This window comes from Lutjanus erythropterus, chromosome 13 (genome assembly GCF_056507025.1).
Source record: "Lutjanus erythropterus isolate fLutEry1 chromosome 13, fLutEry1.hap2, whole genome shotgun sequence".
Lineage (NCBI taxonomy): Eukaryota > Metazoa > Chordata > Actinopteri > Lutjaniformes > Lutjanidae > Lutjanus > Lutjanus erythropterus.
The window spans coordinates 19,580,415-19,600,150 of record NC_139329.1 but is presented as its reverse complement, the minus strand read 5'-3'; the positions used below and the strand labels follow the sequence as shown (position 1 = coordinate 19,600,150).

At 40.9% G+C, this 19,736-nt stretch overlaps 1 protein-coding gene across 2 annotated transcripts in view; it reads right to left on the bottom strand.

The window, feature by feature from the left end:
* Positions 1-5,468: 5,468 nt before the first annotated feature.
* Positions 5,469-19,736, bottom strand: part of grm3 (glutamate receptor, metabotropic 3) — a 50,194-nt gene continuing 35,926 nt past the window's right edge. For both annotated transcript variants that reach the window (XM_084733499.1, XM_084733500.1), the window contains exons 8-14: positions 13,987-14,229; positions 13,685-13,874; positions 12,651-12,960; positions 12,354-12,547; positions 11,497-11,629; positions 8,281-8,458; positions 5,469-7,151 (exon numbers count right to left, since the gene is read on the bottom strand). In XM_084733499.1, coding sequence (XP_084589625.1) covers positions 7,075-7,151; positions 8,281-8,458; positions 11,497-11,629; positions 12,354-12,547; positions 12,651-12,960; positions 13,685-13,874; positions 13,987-14,229 — 1,325 coding nt within the window. In that variant the 3' untranslated portion in view covers positions 5,469-7,074. The remainder of the gene's footprint in view (positions 7,152-8,280; positions 8,459-11,496; positions 11,630-12,353; positions 12,548-12,650; positions 12,961-13,684; positions 13,875-13,986; positions 14,230-19,736) is intronic.

Sequence of the window (19,736 nt, the reverse complement as noted above, 5' to 3'; positions counted from 1 at the left end):
CAACTGTGGGGGGGAATAACAGTGTAAGTTTGAAGTTTTTAGTTGTGTGGATGGAATGAACTATGCATTGCATCAAATTTATTCCCTTGTAGAAGGTCATTTATGCAAAGATTTGTGTCTCGTGTGGCCCAAAATGATCCAGTGCTTCTAAAGCCTTTTATTTACAAAATCGTTTCACTTTACTGTTGTGCTTTGGCCGGCCTTTATGTAACAGCTGTGATATGTCAGTGGCCTAAAATGAGCTTACACATGATATGATATCCTACAAGCTCAGGTCACAGCAGTTCAGTATTATTTTAACATGATGTATTACTTTCAAAATGATCATAACTCATAGTCATATCAGCAGTTCTGGATCAGAATTGGCCTGGTTTTAAGGGTTTTCTTGTTTTTGAAACCATGTGACCTCATGATAAATGAATTCATCATGTAAAAAATTGATTTTTGTTCTGCAAACATGGATTGGATTACACTGACTGAGCTACTCAGTGTCAGAGTTTGTTGATATACACTATGTGAATGCTTTACACAGCTTGAATGAAAACTCAAAAGCTAACCAAACTCTGAAGTATTTGTAGCTGTTTTGACCCTCGTCACACCATGGCTTCAGCTCCTCTTAAATCTGACTTGAAAAGATCAAAGATATTTTTATTATAAGATTATTTAAGCCCTTGTGGCTGACATTGCTCTGCTCTTCACTGGACTTCAGTGGGCTTTCCAGTAGAGGGCAGTGGAAAACCGAGAAATGCTGAGAGAAAACTTCTTAGATTCTTTAATCTTGAGGTCTTTTTAGATTTGATCCTTTTTTTTTTCTGTTTCCATACAAGCAGAAATTGGGAGAGAGGGAAACTGGGAGGTATTGGAGGAGGCCGAGAAAGCAAGTTTTTGGCTCTGGCTGAGAAGGCACAACGAGGCGTGGGGAGCGAGCAACTCCTGAAGAAGGTTATCTGCAGGGGGTGTCAGGGAGACGTCCCTGTTCACTGCCCCGCCACCAGGAGATGTTCTGGGCTAAGGGGCGAAACATCTATGAGCGGTGGTCCCCAGCTGATGACCCTGCAGCTAACGAGCGGGCACCGGTGGAGATGCCTAGCAGGATGAACACCTACTACAAAAAAGTGATTTAATAATAAAAGAGTTTGCTGTTGAAAGAGGTTAAAGTATTCCATATTTCCCAAAGAGAAAAGATTAGGGAAAAGTTCCAAAATGTGATACCAATATGAGTAACTTTCTTTTTCTTTTTTCTTACACCTTTAGTTATCTGACAACCCTCAGATTTATTCTGTTACTCTAACTGCACAGCAGGAAAATGTTACTTATGCATTACTTATAAGTATTGCTTATAAATATCAATTTAATAAGGTCATATATAATCAGCCACAGTGGTCATATATTTTTCTGATAATACTTTTGTTCTTTTACTTAAGTAGGACTTGAATACAGAATATACTTGTAATGTTTTTTTTCTTTCACAAAGCCCATTACTTTGTATATTGGTATATTTTGTTAGTTAAGTAAAGGATCTGTTATTAATGCCTATTAATGATTTGTGTAATGACTTGAATGCACCACCAGAGGGCAATCATTGCCTGGCAACGAGAAAAGAGTCAACATCTATTTATACAGTCTGTCTAGTTCTGCAAAAGTAGGACCTGTAGGCAGAATGACTAAAAGACAGGAGCAGACATTTAGTACCTGCAGTATCTGCAGTGTTTTCATGAACTGAATCAACAACCAGACATGTGTCTGTTTTTTCTACAAAATCCTGCTCAAACACACCCTGTTGCTAAGGGCAGTGTGAAACAAAAAACTATTGGTGGATGTTGCCCTAAGTGCTTCTTTCCCCCCCGTGTTTATTTCCATCTTTTTCTATTTTTATTTTTTCTATCATCCTTCCTTTTTTGGGGGGGGAGAGTAAGCCTACACACTGGAGTGCATTGTCCAAAGGCAGGGAGCACTCCAATAGATGGTTTAATTGGAGTGCCATCACTTAGGGAACAGATTAGGCAGGAGTGTTAGAGACATCTTTCAACATTTGCCAGCACACACTATGAATAGAGCCCGTGTGAGTGTGTGTGTGAAAGTGGTGGTGAGGGGCCGTTAATGTTGCTGAAGAGAGAAATCAATCGACCCTTGTGTTTAACATTTAGATCTTAGCTGAGATTTATAGACTGGGTTGCAGCAACAAGAATTCATTTTTAGAGCTTATTACATCGTGGTTTAATTTTACGTTATGTTGCAGCAAACATTTAAACTAGCTTAAAATTAAGAAAGATTAAATTCATGCTTCTCGTTGAACTTCAATTTCATTTTTACACTAAACTTAGATTAAATTTATTTCTGATGCACAAAAATTTTAAAATTTTAAATATGATCCAGTGTTACCTTTCAACTGACACTTGAGGAGGTTTAACTGGTTGCCAGTGCCAATGGCTGCCTTTCTGAGATGGATTGACAAACTGCCAGGCAGCCTACTTTTCTTCACCGTGTTTTTATTCATTTTTAATTTTCTATTATTTGGTAATGCTGCTCCATTAATCTGGCCAACAGGTTTTTCTCAAAGGGGGAGAAAAGCTTCTCTGCAGAGTCATCATGAGTAGACTAACTATAGCAAATAATATAATGTTGTGTTAAATGTTAAGCTAGCTTGCAAATAATGTAATATTTTGTTAACTTTTCAGCTAGATAGCAAACAATGTAACATTTTAGGAAATACAGAACAGCCAAAAGTTAATGGTCGCCCTACAACTTCCTGATAACACGTATTGTATTGTATATTTATTAATTTCAATTTCGGTTAGTAAGTATCTCCATATTGATTAACCTCAGTTTAATATCAGTTTACTTCCATAAACTTGGATTTATTAAACTGAGATTAGTTTTGAATTGTGCAACAGAGCTATGCTTAAATCTAAATCTGGATTAACTCATTTTAAATGTAGTTTTGCCCATTTTGGATTAAATCAGTCTTTGTTGGTGCAGCGCAGTCATAGAGTCACACAGAGTCACACAGAGACACACTGAACTACTTTTTCTGAGCAGGACAGATGAGACACAGAAGGACGAGCAGACGACACCAGCTGTTTGCTTGTTGTTATTTATTATGATGTCATCACAGCCTCGTTATTGCACGTATCATAAACATGGAACTATTGCTTTTTGCGATTGACCAGTTCCAGAGTCAGCTTGACCTCGGCTTCATTTCGCAGCAGAGATCCCGTCTTGTTTCAGAGCGTAGAGGCCAAGGACACATTTAGTTGTATAGCAGGGGCTACAGCACAGAGACCTTTGTAGAGCACATGGCAGCTGGCAGAGGCTGAATAGAGGAACAATGTCCGTAGTGGATGGTTTGCTGTTTGAAAAGGATATTCATGAGTAAAGCCAATTAAGGAAGCCACAGAGAGAGTTAGTGGGTACATGGGATGATAAACTGAGTCTAGTATAGTGGGAAAGGTGATGTATTTCAAAGTGATGTATTTTCTTTACAGCTGAGTCCCATTTTTCATTTTCCCATATGCTCTCCAACTCCTTTATCTACCTTCCCCTTATCCCTTTTCCAACCTCCTCAAGGCCACCTTGTTGGCATGTGCTGCGGTGGGTGCCCATATTGGAGCGCTTCGGTTTGAGTGTGGGCTCCCAATCTGTTGGTCTGGCTTAAAGGTGGTCTTGGCTGAGACCGACTCAGCAGCAAGTTTCACACATAGAGCCGAGACGAGGTGGACACCGGTGGCGGGGGAAAAGGTTGGAGGGGTGAGGTGGATTAAGAGAGAGAGGGTCAGAGGAAGAGTGTGAGACTGTTGTCTGAGACTAGTCCCTGGACTAAATGAGAGGAGAATCAGGGTTAAGTGCTCTGTTTGTGCGGCCATTAAAAGCTGGGAGTAGAGTACCGGGCCTTGCTGAGCCAAATCTCATCAGTCACTGCCAATTTGAATCACAACCAGCACCCCGTTTTTCCTCTTTCTATTCCTCTTCTTTTGCCCTCTCCTCACCCCTCCTCCCACCCTCCTCTCCATGCAGACAAATAGAAATTCCGGCAGCGGATGTGGTGGTGGTTGTCCATAGCAACCTGCCATGCGGGGTGTATCTTGTGGGAGCAGGACCACTGAGTGAATGGCTAAGCCTTCTGCTAACAAAGACTGTGAATCTCTGAGATGCTTTGAGCTTCCATAGAAGCGCTGTGACTTCTGGGCTGTGGGAGTGCTTTACATAATCCAACAGCAGCAGCTCCCCTCTGCTCTGCCACATCGCTCTCTCCTCCTGCTCTCTGCACCTAACACACACACCCCAATGTAGGTCGGCTCGTCTTGGAGCATTCTCTAAAATTCCTTCAATCTATCATTCAGTGTGATAGCCTAATCACAGGGTGCTGTTGGGAAGCCTGGCAAAGGTGTAAGACCCGTCAAGAGATGGATGTTCAACAGTTCTGCCTGTACCTACAATATGAATGTGAAGAAACTAGAATTTAAATGCTTGTCTTGAGGAAGCAAATAAGTGATTTTGATCACAAATTTTGCCATCACAGTCGCACTTTATTTTAGACAGCATATTAGAATATGTAACCATTTAAGATCAGTTATTAATAATTTAAATGGAATAAGTTCTGGCATGACAGGCCACTCCTTAAAATGAAATATGCTGTAATACAAAATTAGTTCATTAATTTATTCATTTAGATTTTCTTATAAGAATTTTTGGCAGATGCTATTTGCACCCAGGTTGGACTAGCCAATCTGGCAATTTGGGTGTATATAGCCCAGCATGACAGGGACAAGCTCCCAGGTGTCCTAGCCAACAGTGCTATTTGCATCCAATAGCCAATGTGGCTATTTACACTTATATAGAAGAGACAAACCATGAACTTTCCCTCAACCAACAAAGTTGTTGCCCGAACCTAACCAAGTAGTTCCATTGCCTGAGTGTAAACAAGTAGTTTTGTTTCATAACCTAACCTAGTAATAATTCTTGGCTGAAATCTCTGACTGAAAACTGAAAATAATAATTTAAAATAACAGCCTTTCAGGGTAGAATTCAAACCCAACTCTCCCGCAGGAAAGCCTTGCACTCAACTCATTGAATTTGTTACCCTTTATAGCCAAAACAAGGGGGGTCGGGTACAAATAGCTGAATAGCTGTTGTGTGCCTTTTCATACCAGGGTACAAACAGACACAGCAAAAATTTTTATTCATACGTGTTTGTCATTTACTGTCACCCTGTCATATTTGCAGCCACAAACAGAGAGACTGATGGGTATGGATGTTTATAAATGTTATGTATGTTATGCATATGAGTTCTGCTCATAGCATCCTTTTGTTATTCGGGATCTGCCAGCAGCTGACATTGTGTGCTCTGCTTCCTCTCGTGAACCTCTCTGGGACTGCCGAAGCCAGCTGCTCCACTGTGCCTCTCAACGTCAACACATTTAACACAGACATGTAAACTGCACACTTCAATAAGTCGACGAGTCAATGACTTCATCTTAGTGGTATAAGAGCTTCTCTTCTTCCCCTTCCTTCTTTTATTGGAGCCGCTAAGCTGTAAAAAATGTAAAATAAAATCAGTGTGATGGGTGTCTATCAGAAATATGCATTAATCACAGACTGGAGAAAGAAGGGGGGGTAGAGAAAGTCATTTTAACCTAAGGACTCCTCAGATTCCTCACTGTTTCAACACTTCAGGTAAACAATCAATGGCAGAAGGCTTGGTAGGGAATAAAACTAACTGGCATATTGTTGCCCTGAAACATGTACTCTATACTGGAATCATTTTTACATTTACCAAACAGCTGGTAATGTAAAAGTGATGTCTTACAACCTCAACTATCAAACATACATTAAGGCACATAGCCATATTCAAAACATCACCACATATTGTATCTATATGGGGCACAAAACATTAGCTACCACTCCCCTGTAGTTGGAAAAAAATCATCATGTGTTCAGCAAAGCAGACAGTTTCCCTCCATTAGAGTCAGTTGACTACAAATCCATAATTACCGGGTGAGACATCACTTTACTTTGTTAAAGAACTATCACAGCACTGTCTGCATTGACAGTTTTGAGGCAAAATAAATGTACTATATCTTTTCAGCCCTGTTATTAGTTATTATTATCAGTCCATTACAGTGATCTTCTAAAGATACAGCAGTTCCAGAGTGAGAGTGAAGATACTGTTGCTCTGGTGAACACATGTCTGCAACTATGGCCATTTAGATAAAGGGATTCCATGATTAGAAATAGAAAAAAATGAACATTTGTATCAAAAGCAAAACATATTTTTTTCCTGCAAAAACATCCACAATGGGTTCTTTATATGGATCTTAGGGATGCAAGGCAAATCTATCAAGATGTGAATAGATGAATTCTCAGACTGAAAATTATGTTCTGGCACAGTGTAACTGCAAGTCGATGAATTTGATGGATTTTTTTTTTTTTTTTGTACATGTCCGTTCCAGCTGTTTTATACTTTCCAGTTTATCCGTTTGTCCACATTCATTCTGGGGTTACAAGACTGTCAACATTGTGCTGTTTGAACCATCAGTAGTATAATATACAAATGTACAGATACACAATAGAAATGCATACATAATTGGTTATTACAATGAGACCTACAAAAAAGCATGAGAATAAAAAGTCTGTGGGATATTGCAGGTGAGGCAAGCAGAGCCACATATAATGTGCATCCAGACTGAGGGACACACACCCTCCTACCATGATTAAGCGCATGTCTATTTACACCGCATCATAACAAAGCTATCAAAAACAAAGGCTCCAAAAATTCCTCCTAAAAACTTTTTTTGTTCTTTTGTTTCTCTACTTACAACAATGTCGATTCCATGTATGTACATCCCTAGAAAATAATTTAATTATAGTTACACACTTTCTACATTTGTGAAACAATACAGTTCTAGTCCACAAGGAAGGTTGTTTGTTTGTTTGTGCGTGTACACATGTATGTGTGTGTGTGTCTGTGTGTGTATATAGTGTTTAAATGAGGTGGGGAATGATGGTTGAGGGGGATAATGTTCATGGATTGGCTAACAGTCGCAGGGGCAGGTTTAGAGACTGGACTGGATGTGGTCACAGGGAGGAAGTAGTGGAGTCAACAATTTCTCTCCCGTTGCACACGGTGGGGACGTGGTGGGCGCTGACAGAAGCTAGAAAAAGAGAACGAAGGAGAAAAAGGAAGATAATTACAAAGAAATCAAACATTCTTAGACATTAGATTTGTTTATATAATTGTTCATAAAAGCCTTCCTCAGTTAATGATTTTTGCTATCAAAGGGATCTTAAAAATCATTCACTGCAAAAAAAACATATTTCTTAGAACTGGCAATAAAGTAATATTCAAATCATTATCACTCTACACCATTAGATTTATACAGCTACAGTATATAAAGCTTGAAATCACGTTACAAAAAATATCAAATAAGTGTAATAGTGATGGGGGTCTAGAGTGGTAGCGTAGAATGAACTTTGTCCTCATAGGTAAATTAAGTGATGATTGTCACAGAAATGATGCAGTTTAGTGATCTTTCACACTCTTTCAGATAACAAACAAATGTATAGCCTTTTATTAACACTTAAGTTGGAATTAAAATGGAGCAGCGTTTTAGAATACAGCTATGTTTAAACATGAACAGTGGGGTAAAAGCAGGTGTTTTTTTTATATTATAGTGCCTTTTAGCAGTTTCCTGCCCAGGGACCACAGATGAAAATTAGCTTATAGCTGACTCTGATGTGGCTAATCAGCCGTGCACTGTCCCTGTTAAATAAATAAATAAAAATAGTATATATAAACTGCCATTTCTGTCTCTGTATTTGTTCTGGGCTATACAAAAAAACTCAAACATGTTCCAATCAAAATTCCAGTCATTTCTCAGGGGCATACTTTGAACTTGGCATCTCATTGTGCTGCTCAGAGCCGACCTCTTCCAGCAAGATGCCATTCTTTACAGTCTAACTACCACATGATTGAACCTGTCAATCATGCATTATCATATAGGTAATACCTATAGCGTACAGAACAAACCAGGAGGCTTGGGACATAGCATTATGAGACTTTCAACACTGTTCTGTGGAAGAAAAATACAGAAAACAAACACCTTGATGCTTAAAAAAAATATTTTGTTTCCCCTATAGCAAAAGTGGAACACAGGGCTCTCCGTTGTGCTGAATTCTGGATGCTGAAAACAGCCATTCGACAGAGACATAATAAAAAAGACTAAGGGAGCACTGCTTTAAAGCCCTGTCTCTTTAAAAATGAGGTAACTGCATGTAACCTACCGTGAGATGCGTATGTGGTGGCAGCCCCACTGACACTGAAGCGATTGAGGTTGAGCCTGTGGCTGGTCACATTCTTCTGGGGCTGGAACATGATGATATGGACCTTGGGAGCAAACATACAGCCCAGAACCACAAAACCACTCAGACTGACTGAGATACACATGGTGGTGGTCTGAACCTGCAGAGACAAGAGGAGACAGTCATTAGTAGAGTGACTTTGATGGATAAATCTTATGCTAATGTAGTACAAAGTAATTGCCGTTAAGAGATAATTTGATGATAATAATCTGTAATAATGAACATTTTTCAAAGGCACTTTTTGAATGACAATTACAAAGTGCTTAACAGAGAATAAAACAATAATAAATTAAAGCCAATTCGATAAACAGTAGATAAATATAGACCATAAAAATGCCTGAAGTAATTAACCAATCACTATATGTACACAGAGCCAATGAGGCCTGCAAAGAGGGAATATAACTCTTTATTGGCAGACTTTGTTACCTTGCAACAGTCCAGAGGATAACATTATGGGACGGATCAATAAAAGACTTAATCAACAGAGCCCAGAGAGGACAAACTTAACAGAATCTTAGCTTTCACTTTATTCTCTGTGATGTATTGTACAAAATCAATGCTAAATGCAATTTAGATTTTTTGAAGTGGGGCTGTTCGTGGCACTTATCAGTCAGTGTATTACCTACAGTACATGGTGGTTGGCACACCATCAGTTTGGAGAAGCAGCAGGATCACCTGTGTAGAAAGCTAAGCAATGTGGTGCTGTGCACAGAGTCAGAAGCAAAACGTATCTTAGCAACCTAACAAAAGGCTACTGAGTGGAGGCCTGTTTTGTTGGCTATTTCATTGTACAGTGAATTTTAGGGGTGTCACAATTTCAAGTCCAAATTGAAATAGATCAAAATTAGCTAAATTTAAGTGGGATCTGCAATTCTCTCATGCCTACTTGTGTATGTCTAGTGTATGCTCCAACAAATAACCAAAACAAAACACCTCAAAGACAACACAGCGTAGCTCACCAGTATCCTATAGCTGAAATTTTCCATTTTGTTAATGAATAATTTTAAAATTTAAATGACATAAAACCAATAATATGTTGGTCTTTACAAATCAAGGCTTGAAAGTCTAATATCGACATAGCTGTCAGTGCTAACAATTTTTTTTTTTCTTTTTTCATTCATTGTCCATAACCACCTGTCCTGATGGGTTGTGAGGGGGCTGGAGCCTATCCCAGCTGACATTGGGCAAGTGGTGGCTTACACCCTGGACAAGTTGCCTATTCATCACAGGGCTGACACATAGAGACAAACCACCACTCATGTTCACATTCACACCTACAGGCAATTTAGATTTATGCTTCATGTCTTTGGACTGTGGGAGGAAGCCGGAGTACCTGGAGAAAACCCACATGGACACGAGGAGAACATGCAAACTCCACAAAGAAAAGTCCTGGCTCAGCAACAAACTTCCCAGCCCCCAAGCTAGCTAGGGGATTCAAACCCATTGTGACAGTGCTAACCACTGCACCACCGTGCCACCCCTAAATATAAATAATATATGTTTAAATGGAAAATCTAAAGTCAAATCAAAGTTGCTGATCTACCACTACATCAACTGGTTAGTTGGTTTCTGTTATTGTGTAACTTCAGTGTTTTAAAGGTTAGATTGGATTCAGTGAAGTCACAAAATAACACAAACAAACTAACTGATCCATGCAGTGGTAGACCAGCAAATCCTATTTTGTGCAAAATCAAATGACTGTATTTGCCAAAAGAATCTGGTTGAGTGAGAGGGAGTGATATCTGGCTTGGAAAATGGTGGTTTCTTGTCAGGAAAGGCTGTCTGACGCTAAGTTAAAACAGTAAAAATATTTCAAATATAATTTGCACTTAAAATGATATTGATTATTTTAGGTAGTTATTTTAAGTGGCTAAAATATTTATTAATAATAAATAATATTTATTGCTGGCCCTGTCCACAACAGTAAATTGCTTAGCTTTAGTACTGGAAACCCGTCTGCTTCTCCAAACTGAGGGCATGCCGACTGCCATCTGTAAGTAATACACCAGCAATTCAAATAGTCTAAACAAGAGGAGAGTTGTGTGCTGTATGTCCCTTTCAGGTTGCCATACCATTGCTGTGTCCAACTTTGTGTAGCTCAAAAGTGTAAGAGAGGGTTACAGGGCTGAATAACAGCAACTCACAGTAAAACCGCCGTGCTGTGCAGAGAAGCACATTAGTAATCAACCCTTCAACATCTCCTCTGTGTATGTATATATTTAAGTGTGTATGTGAGTGGGTGGTTGTGCGTGTTGGTGATGTAATGCCGCTACCTGACTAATCTTAAAGTCAGATTACAAGGCCAAAGAGATGCTTATTTCCAGAGAGAGAGAGAGAGCGAGAGAGAACTAGAGAGGGGAAAGTGAGCTGTTTTTTTTTTTTTTTTACAAGGATCAAATGAGCAGCCCTGGCATCAGCACTCCTCTCTTATGCCCTTTGATACACTGCACAGTGCATGTGTGTTTGTGAAAGAGTGTGTGCTTTAAGTTTGTGTGTGTGCTTAAGATTTGTATGGATCAGGTGAACACTCACTCCCCTTTGCTGTGAAATCTGGACATGTGTCAGCAGTTTGATGGAGCCTGTCTGTTTGTCATCCCAATGCTGCAGAGCTGGGACATTTGCCAGCAGGATTAGAAATTGTCTAAGCTGCCACTACACCTGTGTAGTCACTGTTCTGTGACTACACAGTGCTTAATCATGTTGAGGGCACAAGAAAGTGCCCACACAGTTACATTAAAGGGGCTCCCCTGCTGTTTGAGGACAACAAAACAGGCCTCCACTCAGTAAATCATAAAATTTTGGGGCTTAAAGGAATAGTTACATTTTGGGAGATATGCTTTCTTTCTAAGAGATAGATGAGAAGATTGGGACTGGTACCAATCTTCTCATCTAACTCTATTCAAGAAAGTGAATAAGCCTGTTAAGGCTATTAACCTTACTGTTAAGATTATAGTTACATTAAGCTGTACTGGAGTTTGGCATGTAACAGTCATGGTTAGGATGAGGACATGAGGGAAAGAAAGCAGGTGAATGTATTGTCCTCCTAAAAGACAGGTTTAAGTATTTCTGTGTGTGTGTGTGTGTGTGTGTGTGTGTGTGTGTGTGTGTGTGTGTGTGTGTGTGTGTTCAGGAAGATACCCTGTAGTCACTTGATGTAACATAGAAAATGGGAAGAAATGCCAGCCAAATTATACAGGTGGTGTACATGGTGAATCCAATAAACTTGGCCTCATTGAAGTTCTCAGGGCACTTCCTGGTCTTGAAGGCATACCTACAGGGAAAGAATCAGATTTCTAAATCAGATAGACACCCTCTGGAAAAACTGATAACTATCTACTAAATATTGTTAACTATGAAAACAGAACCAATTGGTGATTGTTTAAAAGTCACCTAAGAACCCAGCCCAATTGATCCTTCCTAAATCCCACCCCATTTTGCTCTATCTCCAGTAACAGTAAGCTTGGTTTATAGTGGAGCCTTGGCCAAATTTCTTCTTTCCTTTTTCCAGTGCTTGCTTGCTATTTTACATGCTAGGCCAGTCTAAGTTGAAAAGAAAATCAAATTTTGAAGATGGATAAAAGATGTTTCTGGGGGACCTGTAAAAGCGGCATATATTCACATCTTAAGTTAGCTAATGTTAGTAAAAGGCGAGCTAACTAGCTAACTAATAACTATCTAGTGTTTATTTTTTACAGAGCAAAACACTAGCTAATTAGCTAGCTAACAACTGATGTAACTGATGTGTATTAGCTAGCTAGTTATTTAGTGTTTGTCGCTAACATTAGGTAACTTAAGATGTGACTATATGTGGCTTGTACAGGTCCTCCAGAAACTCTTTTCAACATAGACAAGCCTAGCACATAGCATACAACTACAGGAAACAGGAAAGGAGAAAGTTAACCAAGGTTCCAAAAGGGGCGGGACTTAGGAAGATTCAATTGTTGAGAAATGTCTTATGTAAGAATGATGGCAAATCAAAGCGATGACGCACTTACACAGTACACAGGATGACCAGGAGCACGTCATATCCCAGGGACAGCAGCATGCTGGAGTCACGTACGTTACACTTAAGGATGACAGTTTGTCGTCGCTCTGGCAATGTGAAGCGCCGTGTCCCGGGAACTTCAAGCAGCAGCCACACTGACACCATCACTAACTGGACGGAGATTAAACTCAGACAGATGAACACCTGAAAAGGAAAGGAGGAGAGGTAGGTAAGGTCATCAAGATCCACTGTCTGTCTGTCCATCTGACTGATGCAGATTGATGGACATGATGCTGCAATCACTCACCTGAGAGGATGGGCTAATGAAGCGTGGCCTGGCTGCACCCGCTCCATCTTTCACGCCACTGAAAATCCTGGCAATTCTGTTAGTTTTGGTAAGCAGGGCAGAGTAGCAGACAGCGAATGACGTGCCCAGGCCGAGGCGCCGTAGGGCACAGATGGCAGGAGAGGGTTTGGCCAAGAAGAGGAAAGTCATGGCGTAGGACATGAAGACTCCTGAGAGGAGGATGTAACACAGCTCTCTACCTGAAGCTTTCACCAGTGGTGTGTGGTTGTGTCTGATGAACACCCAGAACACCAGACCGGTGCACATGAACCTGTGGACAGGACAGCAAGTTATGTAGTCAAATAGACAAACAGTTTCATGAAGTAACTGTTCCCATGGTGCTTATGTGATATTACACAAGTAGGAACATTCTCTGTGTACAACAAAATATATCACATATATACTGCATAACTGATATACTACACAAACTAAGATTGTAAGTTAATAATGTACTTATTGGCTTTGAAAAAAGTAATGCTCTGTTAATGTAAGGGTGTAATGTGTCCATTGCATTGGCATGGATGTCAAACAATACATTCCCTAGAGGGAGCTACTCAGAGTCAAAAGTTGTCCCAAAGAAGAAGGCACAGAAGGCTCAGCCTGCATCCCTTTGCATATGCAATGCTAATGATAAACAAGTCTTAAGTAGTAACTTTCTTAGCTGGACATGCTAACAATCGAATTGACCCATTCTTTACAATTTTGTTCTTGTGTTTTTGACTTTGGAAAGGCTGAAAAAATACCACCATCCAAGCTCTTTAAATCCTGAAAATTGGTCTTACAAGGGCCTCATGCACACTGCTTCAACATGTGGAAAAATCCATCTGGCATGCCGTTACGGTTGCTAAGCTATAATTGCACAATCTTTTTACAGAGGAGGGGTTTAGCAAATGGTCAATTCCCTTTCCCCATCCCAGCATCCAGACAAAGACACACACACTTACACCTCTGAGGACTGGGCAGAAACTAACATCATGTTGACAACCCTCACTCACCCTACACAGGCGATGGTAATTGGACCGATGGCCCAGGCATCTTCCCACATAATGTAGTCCTCAGGAAGGTCGTAACAGGATGTTAGGTCATCAGTGGGCCACTGGCCAGGAGCACAGGGCGAGCAGGTGAACTCATCAGCCAGGTATTCATGAGGCTCACATGCTGTGCAGATCCAGCAGCAGTACTCACCTGGGAGACAGGAAATATGAACAGCAGAGTGTGACAGTCTGAGATTCTTCAAAAGGCACTGCTGCTTGGTATGGTATGTCCCCTTGACAAAAAAAAGAACATTTTCTCCTACCTGCCTGCATTTTCTTCATCTCATTGCGTTCACAGGGGTCGCTGCACTGTGAGGTGGGCACCACTTCTCTGGGCCAGTGAATCAGATCGCTGCTCAGACTCAGACTCTCTGCCCATTCTCCCACTGGCACATAACCATAACGATCAGCAGAGCGCTGGTAGCTGAAGATGTTGTATCGGCCCATGTTGTCCCCCTGGGAATCAAACTTCACCATTGTCTCACTGCCTGGAGGAGCGAACGGGGCTGGAGAGGAGACAAAGAATGTGAAAAAAAGTGATAAGGCTAGTGGAAAAAGGAGATTAAAGCTAAACAATCACAAACAATCATCCCATTGATGTCTCATTGATGCCTCTTTAAAAGCAGCAGTGAGGACAGAGACAATAAGCCATGGTCAGTTAAGCCTTAGGAGTCCAGAACAGACAGTGAAGGGCATTACAACAGTGTTTTCATTATTGAAGACCAACCAGTTACAAAAGTATTTGCTAAGAGGCTATAAATGCCTGGTATGCTTGGTGATGTCTGTGTGTGTATCATTGGCTTCCCATCCTTCCCTAAGGTCGCACAGGGACAAAAACGCTGCTCTAAAATCTGATCTGACAAAGATTATTACCAAATGCATCATTAACAAACTGCCCATAAAGTCATATAGGCATGAAGGAAGAGGACTGAATCCCTGGGCAGTGCTATAGCTACCCACACATTGATAGAATTAGCCTCTGGGTCTCTCATGTGAGGGTGGTACACTGCTGAAACTGCCAAATTGGTTTGTATACAAGTTGTTATGAAAGGATTACCATCTACCCCGAGGATGTGGGAACAGAAGACATTGTAAAATTGGCAGGATGCTGAAACCATTAAAAACAACCCAAGGAGAAAAGCGGCTAGGCTATGGACTTGGAAAAAAAAAAGTTGCTTCTTCTCCTCGCAGGCAGTGCTGGACCTGACAGTGCTGACACTTGGTCGTTTTGACACCGACAAAGTGTGTGTCACTCCTACAGTCAATGCCACTTCTGTCCTTACAGCGGGGCAATCAACTCTGCTGCTGCTGACACACTGTACAGGGCTGAGTGTTATACGCTGCTGCCTCCCCTGTCAAATGATGATGTGGCTGGGGATAGAAGTGCAGCGTACACTGGCTTTAGAAAGCATCACTCTTCAACGTATAACAAGGCTCTCTGTTCTTTGTGCACCGCAGCATTAATGATACTGTGCCACCTTCCTCATATCTCTGTGTCATTGGATAACCGAAGAAATCACAGGCCAAATTCGTTCTCCAAAATGTACAGCTTGGGATCAGTGGAGTGAATCAAAACACAGTTTGTGAATAAGCTGTTGGTCTGAAAAGTGTGAGGATGTGCACACGCGCCTGTGGAAGCTCCATTAGGTTTTACTTTACACTGTGATGGTTAAGGTATTGCTCTGAGCGCTGTGGGAGGCTGTGCTGACAACACCAAAGCTCTGACCCTGCTGTTAGTCGCGCGTGTGTGCGAGAAAGAGTGTGTGTACGTGCTCGCAACACCGACGAGGGCTAAAGCTGTGCTATTGTTGTGAAAGCTCAGTGTGTTCAGAGAAGAATGGTGTGTCAGATGGCAGCAGAGGGGGTTAGGGTTTATGAAATCCATAAATCACAGAGACAGCACAACCCTCTATCTTTCTCCTCTCTTTCTCTGTCACAGGAAATTTTAAGTGTCATGTCTTCTTTGGATTTTGGGGCTAAATGTTTGGGTGACAGCTAAATGAAAATGATTTCAATAAGAAGGTGCTGATAATATCTTCAGACGAAGAAGAGTTATGAATCCATTATACTGCAAGTTGGCAGATAATAAAGTCTGCTAATAACACAGAGCAATAAGACAAGCCGGGCCTCCTCCTCTTACACACCCATACACACTCACAGAAGCACTTTGCTACTAGCTAATTATCATAACTGCACCTTATTAGGACCTTAGATGTGTGCTGAAGCCTAATTAGCTGTATGTGGTAATTACGTGTAATACAGACTAAAGAGATAACGGCATTAGCCTACAGACCCATTTGAGGGTGCGGTAGTGTCCTTGACTTCCCTCTAACAGATCACATTCAGAGAGCAGTAGAGTCAGAGGAGTGGTGATTCCTCCATATTACAGCGACCTTGCTGACGTGACAGAGCGGCTTATCAGAAAAGTGTATGAGGGTGCAAGTTAGAGCTGACGAAGGCCACCAAGACTCCTCTGGTGACTGCAGAGAGCTGAGACAGACAGCCCAGGTCCTTGACTGATGGACACCACTCTCTCTCCCCAGTGCTGGATTTAAAAAGCCTAGTGAGCTAAGAGTTCCAGTGACCAAAACATTTTGGATCTGACTAAACGGGATTAAGAGTCTGTGATAGGCTGTATTTGAGCTAACTTGAGCCCTTAAGCCATATTAAGTAAGGTGGCAGTGTTACATTACGTAGACTGTGTTATGGATCATTCAACCTCTGTTTTCTATCCAACAAAATTTTTAGGTGAAATACTAAATGACTAAAATTGACTGAAATGTACAATATAATGACTGAAAAAGACTAAAATGTCAACATACTGTCACTGAAGTACCAGTTCCTGAATCGAACCAATGCGAGAACGATACATTTTCCAGCTTGTCCGTTTTGTATTCACAAGGGCAAAACTCCTGAAATGGTAAACCCATACACTGACCCATACATGATGCACTTGTCTAGAGTCAAACCGTTGTAAAGGACATTTCATTTCCTCTAATTGTAAATAATAATAACAATAAAGTCCCCCATTGTCTTGTTATTTAAAAGCATTTAATATGAAGCGGTCAAATCAGGAAATATTTTCATTGACAGTAACTTCACATGACTCCTAAACAGTGAAACCATGTACATTCAGTTAGAGGCTTCAGAAGCACTGAGCTGAACACACACACACACACACACTCTTCAAAACAAGTTGTTGTCAACTTGAGTAACTGCTCCACTTAGTTCACGGGTGAAGCATAAGAGACGAGACAAATGGGATCGACCCCGTCACACTGAGCTGAAGTGACACTAGTGCACATAAATTAGGTAAACAATAAAATATTTGGTTTCTTTCAAGAGGGGCACATTGGTAGGTGAAACACTGAATGTCACACTGAATGTCTGTTAGTTCACCAGTCACCAAAACCTTAGATTGCAACTAAGAGGATTTACCCAGACACCGCCCCTCTCTCACCAACAGTACGGTGGCCGTCAGCGGATAAAATGGCGAGCGAAAGCTATCTCACAACAAACTACAATTATGTGTGTAGGATGAATTACCTGTCCAGCAGAAAACAGGCAACCTCGGCGTCACTGTGAAAACGTTTGTCCTCCATCAGCGATTTCCATCATGTAAACGCTATGCCGATGTTGATTCGTGTTTTTGCCGTTTCCTGTCATGCTTGCATTTACTTTCTTCGCGTCTCCGCTTCTTGGATGACGGGGATTCACTGTCCGCTGCTTTTTGTTCTGGTACAGTGTATGTATGATCCTCCATTTGTCAAAACTGTGCCAGTCAAGGTTCACAACGCTAAATGGTCTGCCAGCAATCACCCGTGTCTATCCTCCCCGTCTACTTCTGTGTTTACAATGCGGCGTCTACGTAAGGTCGCCATGGGCTTCCCAAGACTCACTGTTAGTGCAGTTTGTCCGCTCTGCGCTGCCGTAGACGGCGCAGGATGATGATCTCCATAAGTCGACCCGACAGTATGTAACTATAAATGGCTATTTCTAAAGTAACGGGAACATATAGATTATGAGTTTACGTTGATTGATAATAATAAATAACTTACTTATATATAATATATCTCATTTATGTGCATAAATTCCTGTAATTATTACACAATGGTCCTTTAACTAATAAAATGACACATGCAGTGGTGCACTTCCTGTGATTTGTTTGCATGGTCTTCACATCAGAAATGAACTGTTCTAGAGTTCACTTGACAGCAGTCAGAGACGTGGACCAGGTTGCAGTTGTTTGGTCAGCACCAGAGTTTGAGTGTTGCATTGACATCAACCAAAATAAACCAAGGGGTTAAACGCTCCAGGGTATGGTTCAACCGGAAGAAATAAAGTTGGTGTATACGCGCCCTTGGGGTGCTTTCGTACCTGTAGCTTGGTTTATTTGGTCTGGACCAAAGGAAAAAATTATACATTGCTGCATTTCATTTCATTTATTTCTGGTCTGGTTGTTGTTTACACTGACTTGTTATGCACAAACCAAAAGGAGTAAACATGGTTTTTTATAGGCTGACAGGTAACTTGATGCAGTTTTGCTGTTGTTATCTTGCATCATCAGGACCACGGTGGGAAATCAAATTCTGGGGCTCACAGGAGTTTATGTGGCACTTTAATAGATGGATAGAAGACTTTATTAATTCCCAGACGGAAATTAAATGCTTCTGATGTGTATATTTATGTTCTTTGTTTTCACAATGAGTTCACAAAGAAATAGCCGATTATTTAGAAAATTGCTGCATGTTATGAATAATGACTAACAGGGAGACACAGGGCAGAAAAGTACAGTAATGATTCAGGGGGATGTTGTTACACTTTTAAATGGACTCTATAAACTGACAAAGTACACAGAGTAGTATACAGGCAAGGCAGTTTTCACACTGAACTGAACTGAATGTGGTGACTGTTACCTAAGAGCAGCTTTTGGGCTTTCAGCTGTCTTGAAGGCCCAGTTTGATCTATTGGGAGAATATTAGGGGTGTCTATCTCACTGACTGAGACTGATATGATACATATCTGGATATTTGTTAAATGATATATCTTAGAAATGTTTGCCAACGATTCATTTCGATACAGTTCAGCTCTGTCATGATACGATATGATGCAATACAAGGCAATGCAATGTGTGAATCTACATTTTGATTCAACTAATGCTACATTTGTAGAGTGCTGTTAGTTGCAAAGTCAGGAGAGACAGAGAAAAGGGGACATTACAGTGGTATTAACAGCTTATTATGAGTCTCATGTGTAAATGAGATCCTGTAGCCTAAATGAGAAACTGTGATCAAACTTTAACACTGATTAAAATATTAGTATTTTTGCAGTAAGATGATCTGCTGCTCTGTTCCATATGAAGAGTGCTGTGGTTTTGATTAATGTGGAGGAACAGTGATGCTCCGTGTTACCTGCTCTCACAGTGACATGACGTCTCTGTGGGTCAGACTCTGTGGCTCTGTACTCTGCTGTCCGTCATGTTTTGCATAAATGATCTGCAGCAGTGTTTCTCATCTTTCTTGTAAAAACCCAAAACTGATTCTCCACTTGCACGTTATGACCACCACGACTGGTGGTGTGATGCGTTACAATGTCACTTCTGTCGCTGTTTTCAGCGCTGTGTGTTTTGAGGGAATGAAGAGACACAGGAGAGTGAGAAGGGAGCGCTCGTTTTGAGTGATCGTGGCAGCAGGCGTCCAGTGAGAGCGGTGCAGACAGAGGCAGGAGGAGAAAGAAAACCAAGGAAAGTAACAGTGGCAGCTCCCTGATGCCAAAAATGAAACATATGTGTGTCCTAATAATTTGTATGGATACGCTACTGCTGCATCAATTTGTTTCTGAATCATGTTCAGCTTTTTACTGATACAGGCCGCCTGCACCGATGCACTCGTATCTTACACATTAAATTCTGATGCATCAGATGCATGAGTGAATCCTTACACCCCTAGAGAATATGGAATATAATATTCATGAGTATGTTTACATTTGTGTATAATCACCTGGAACTAAGTAC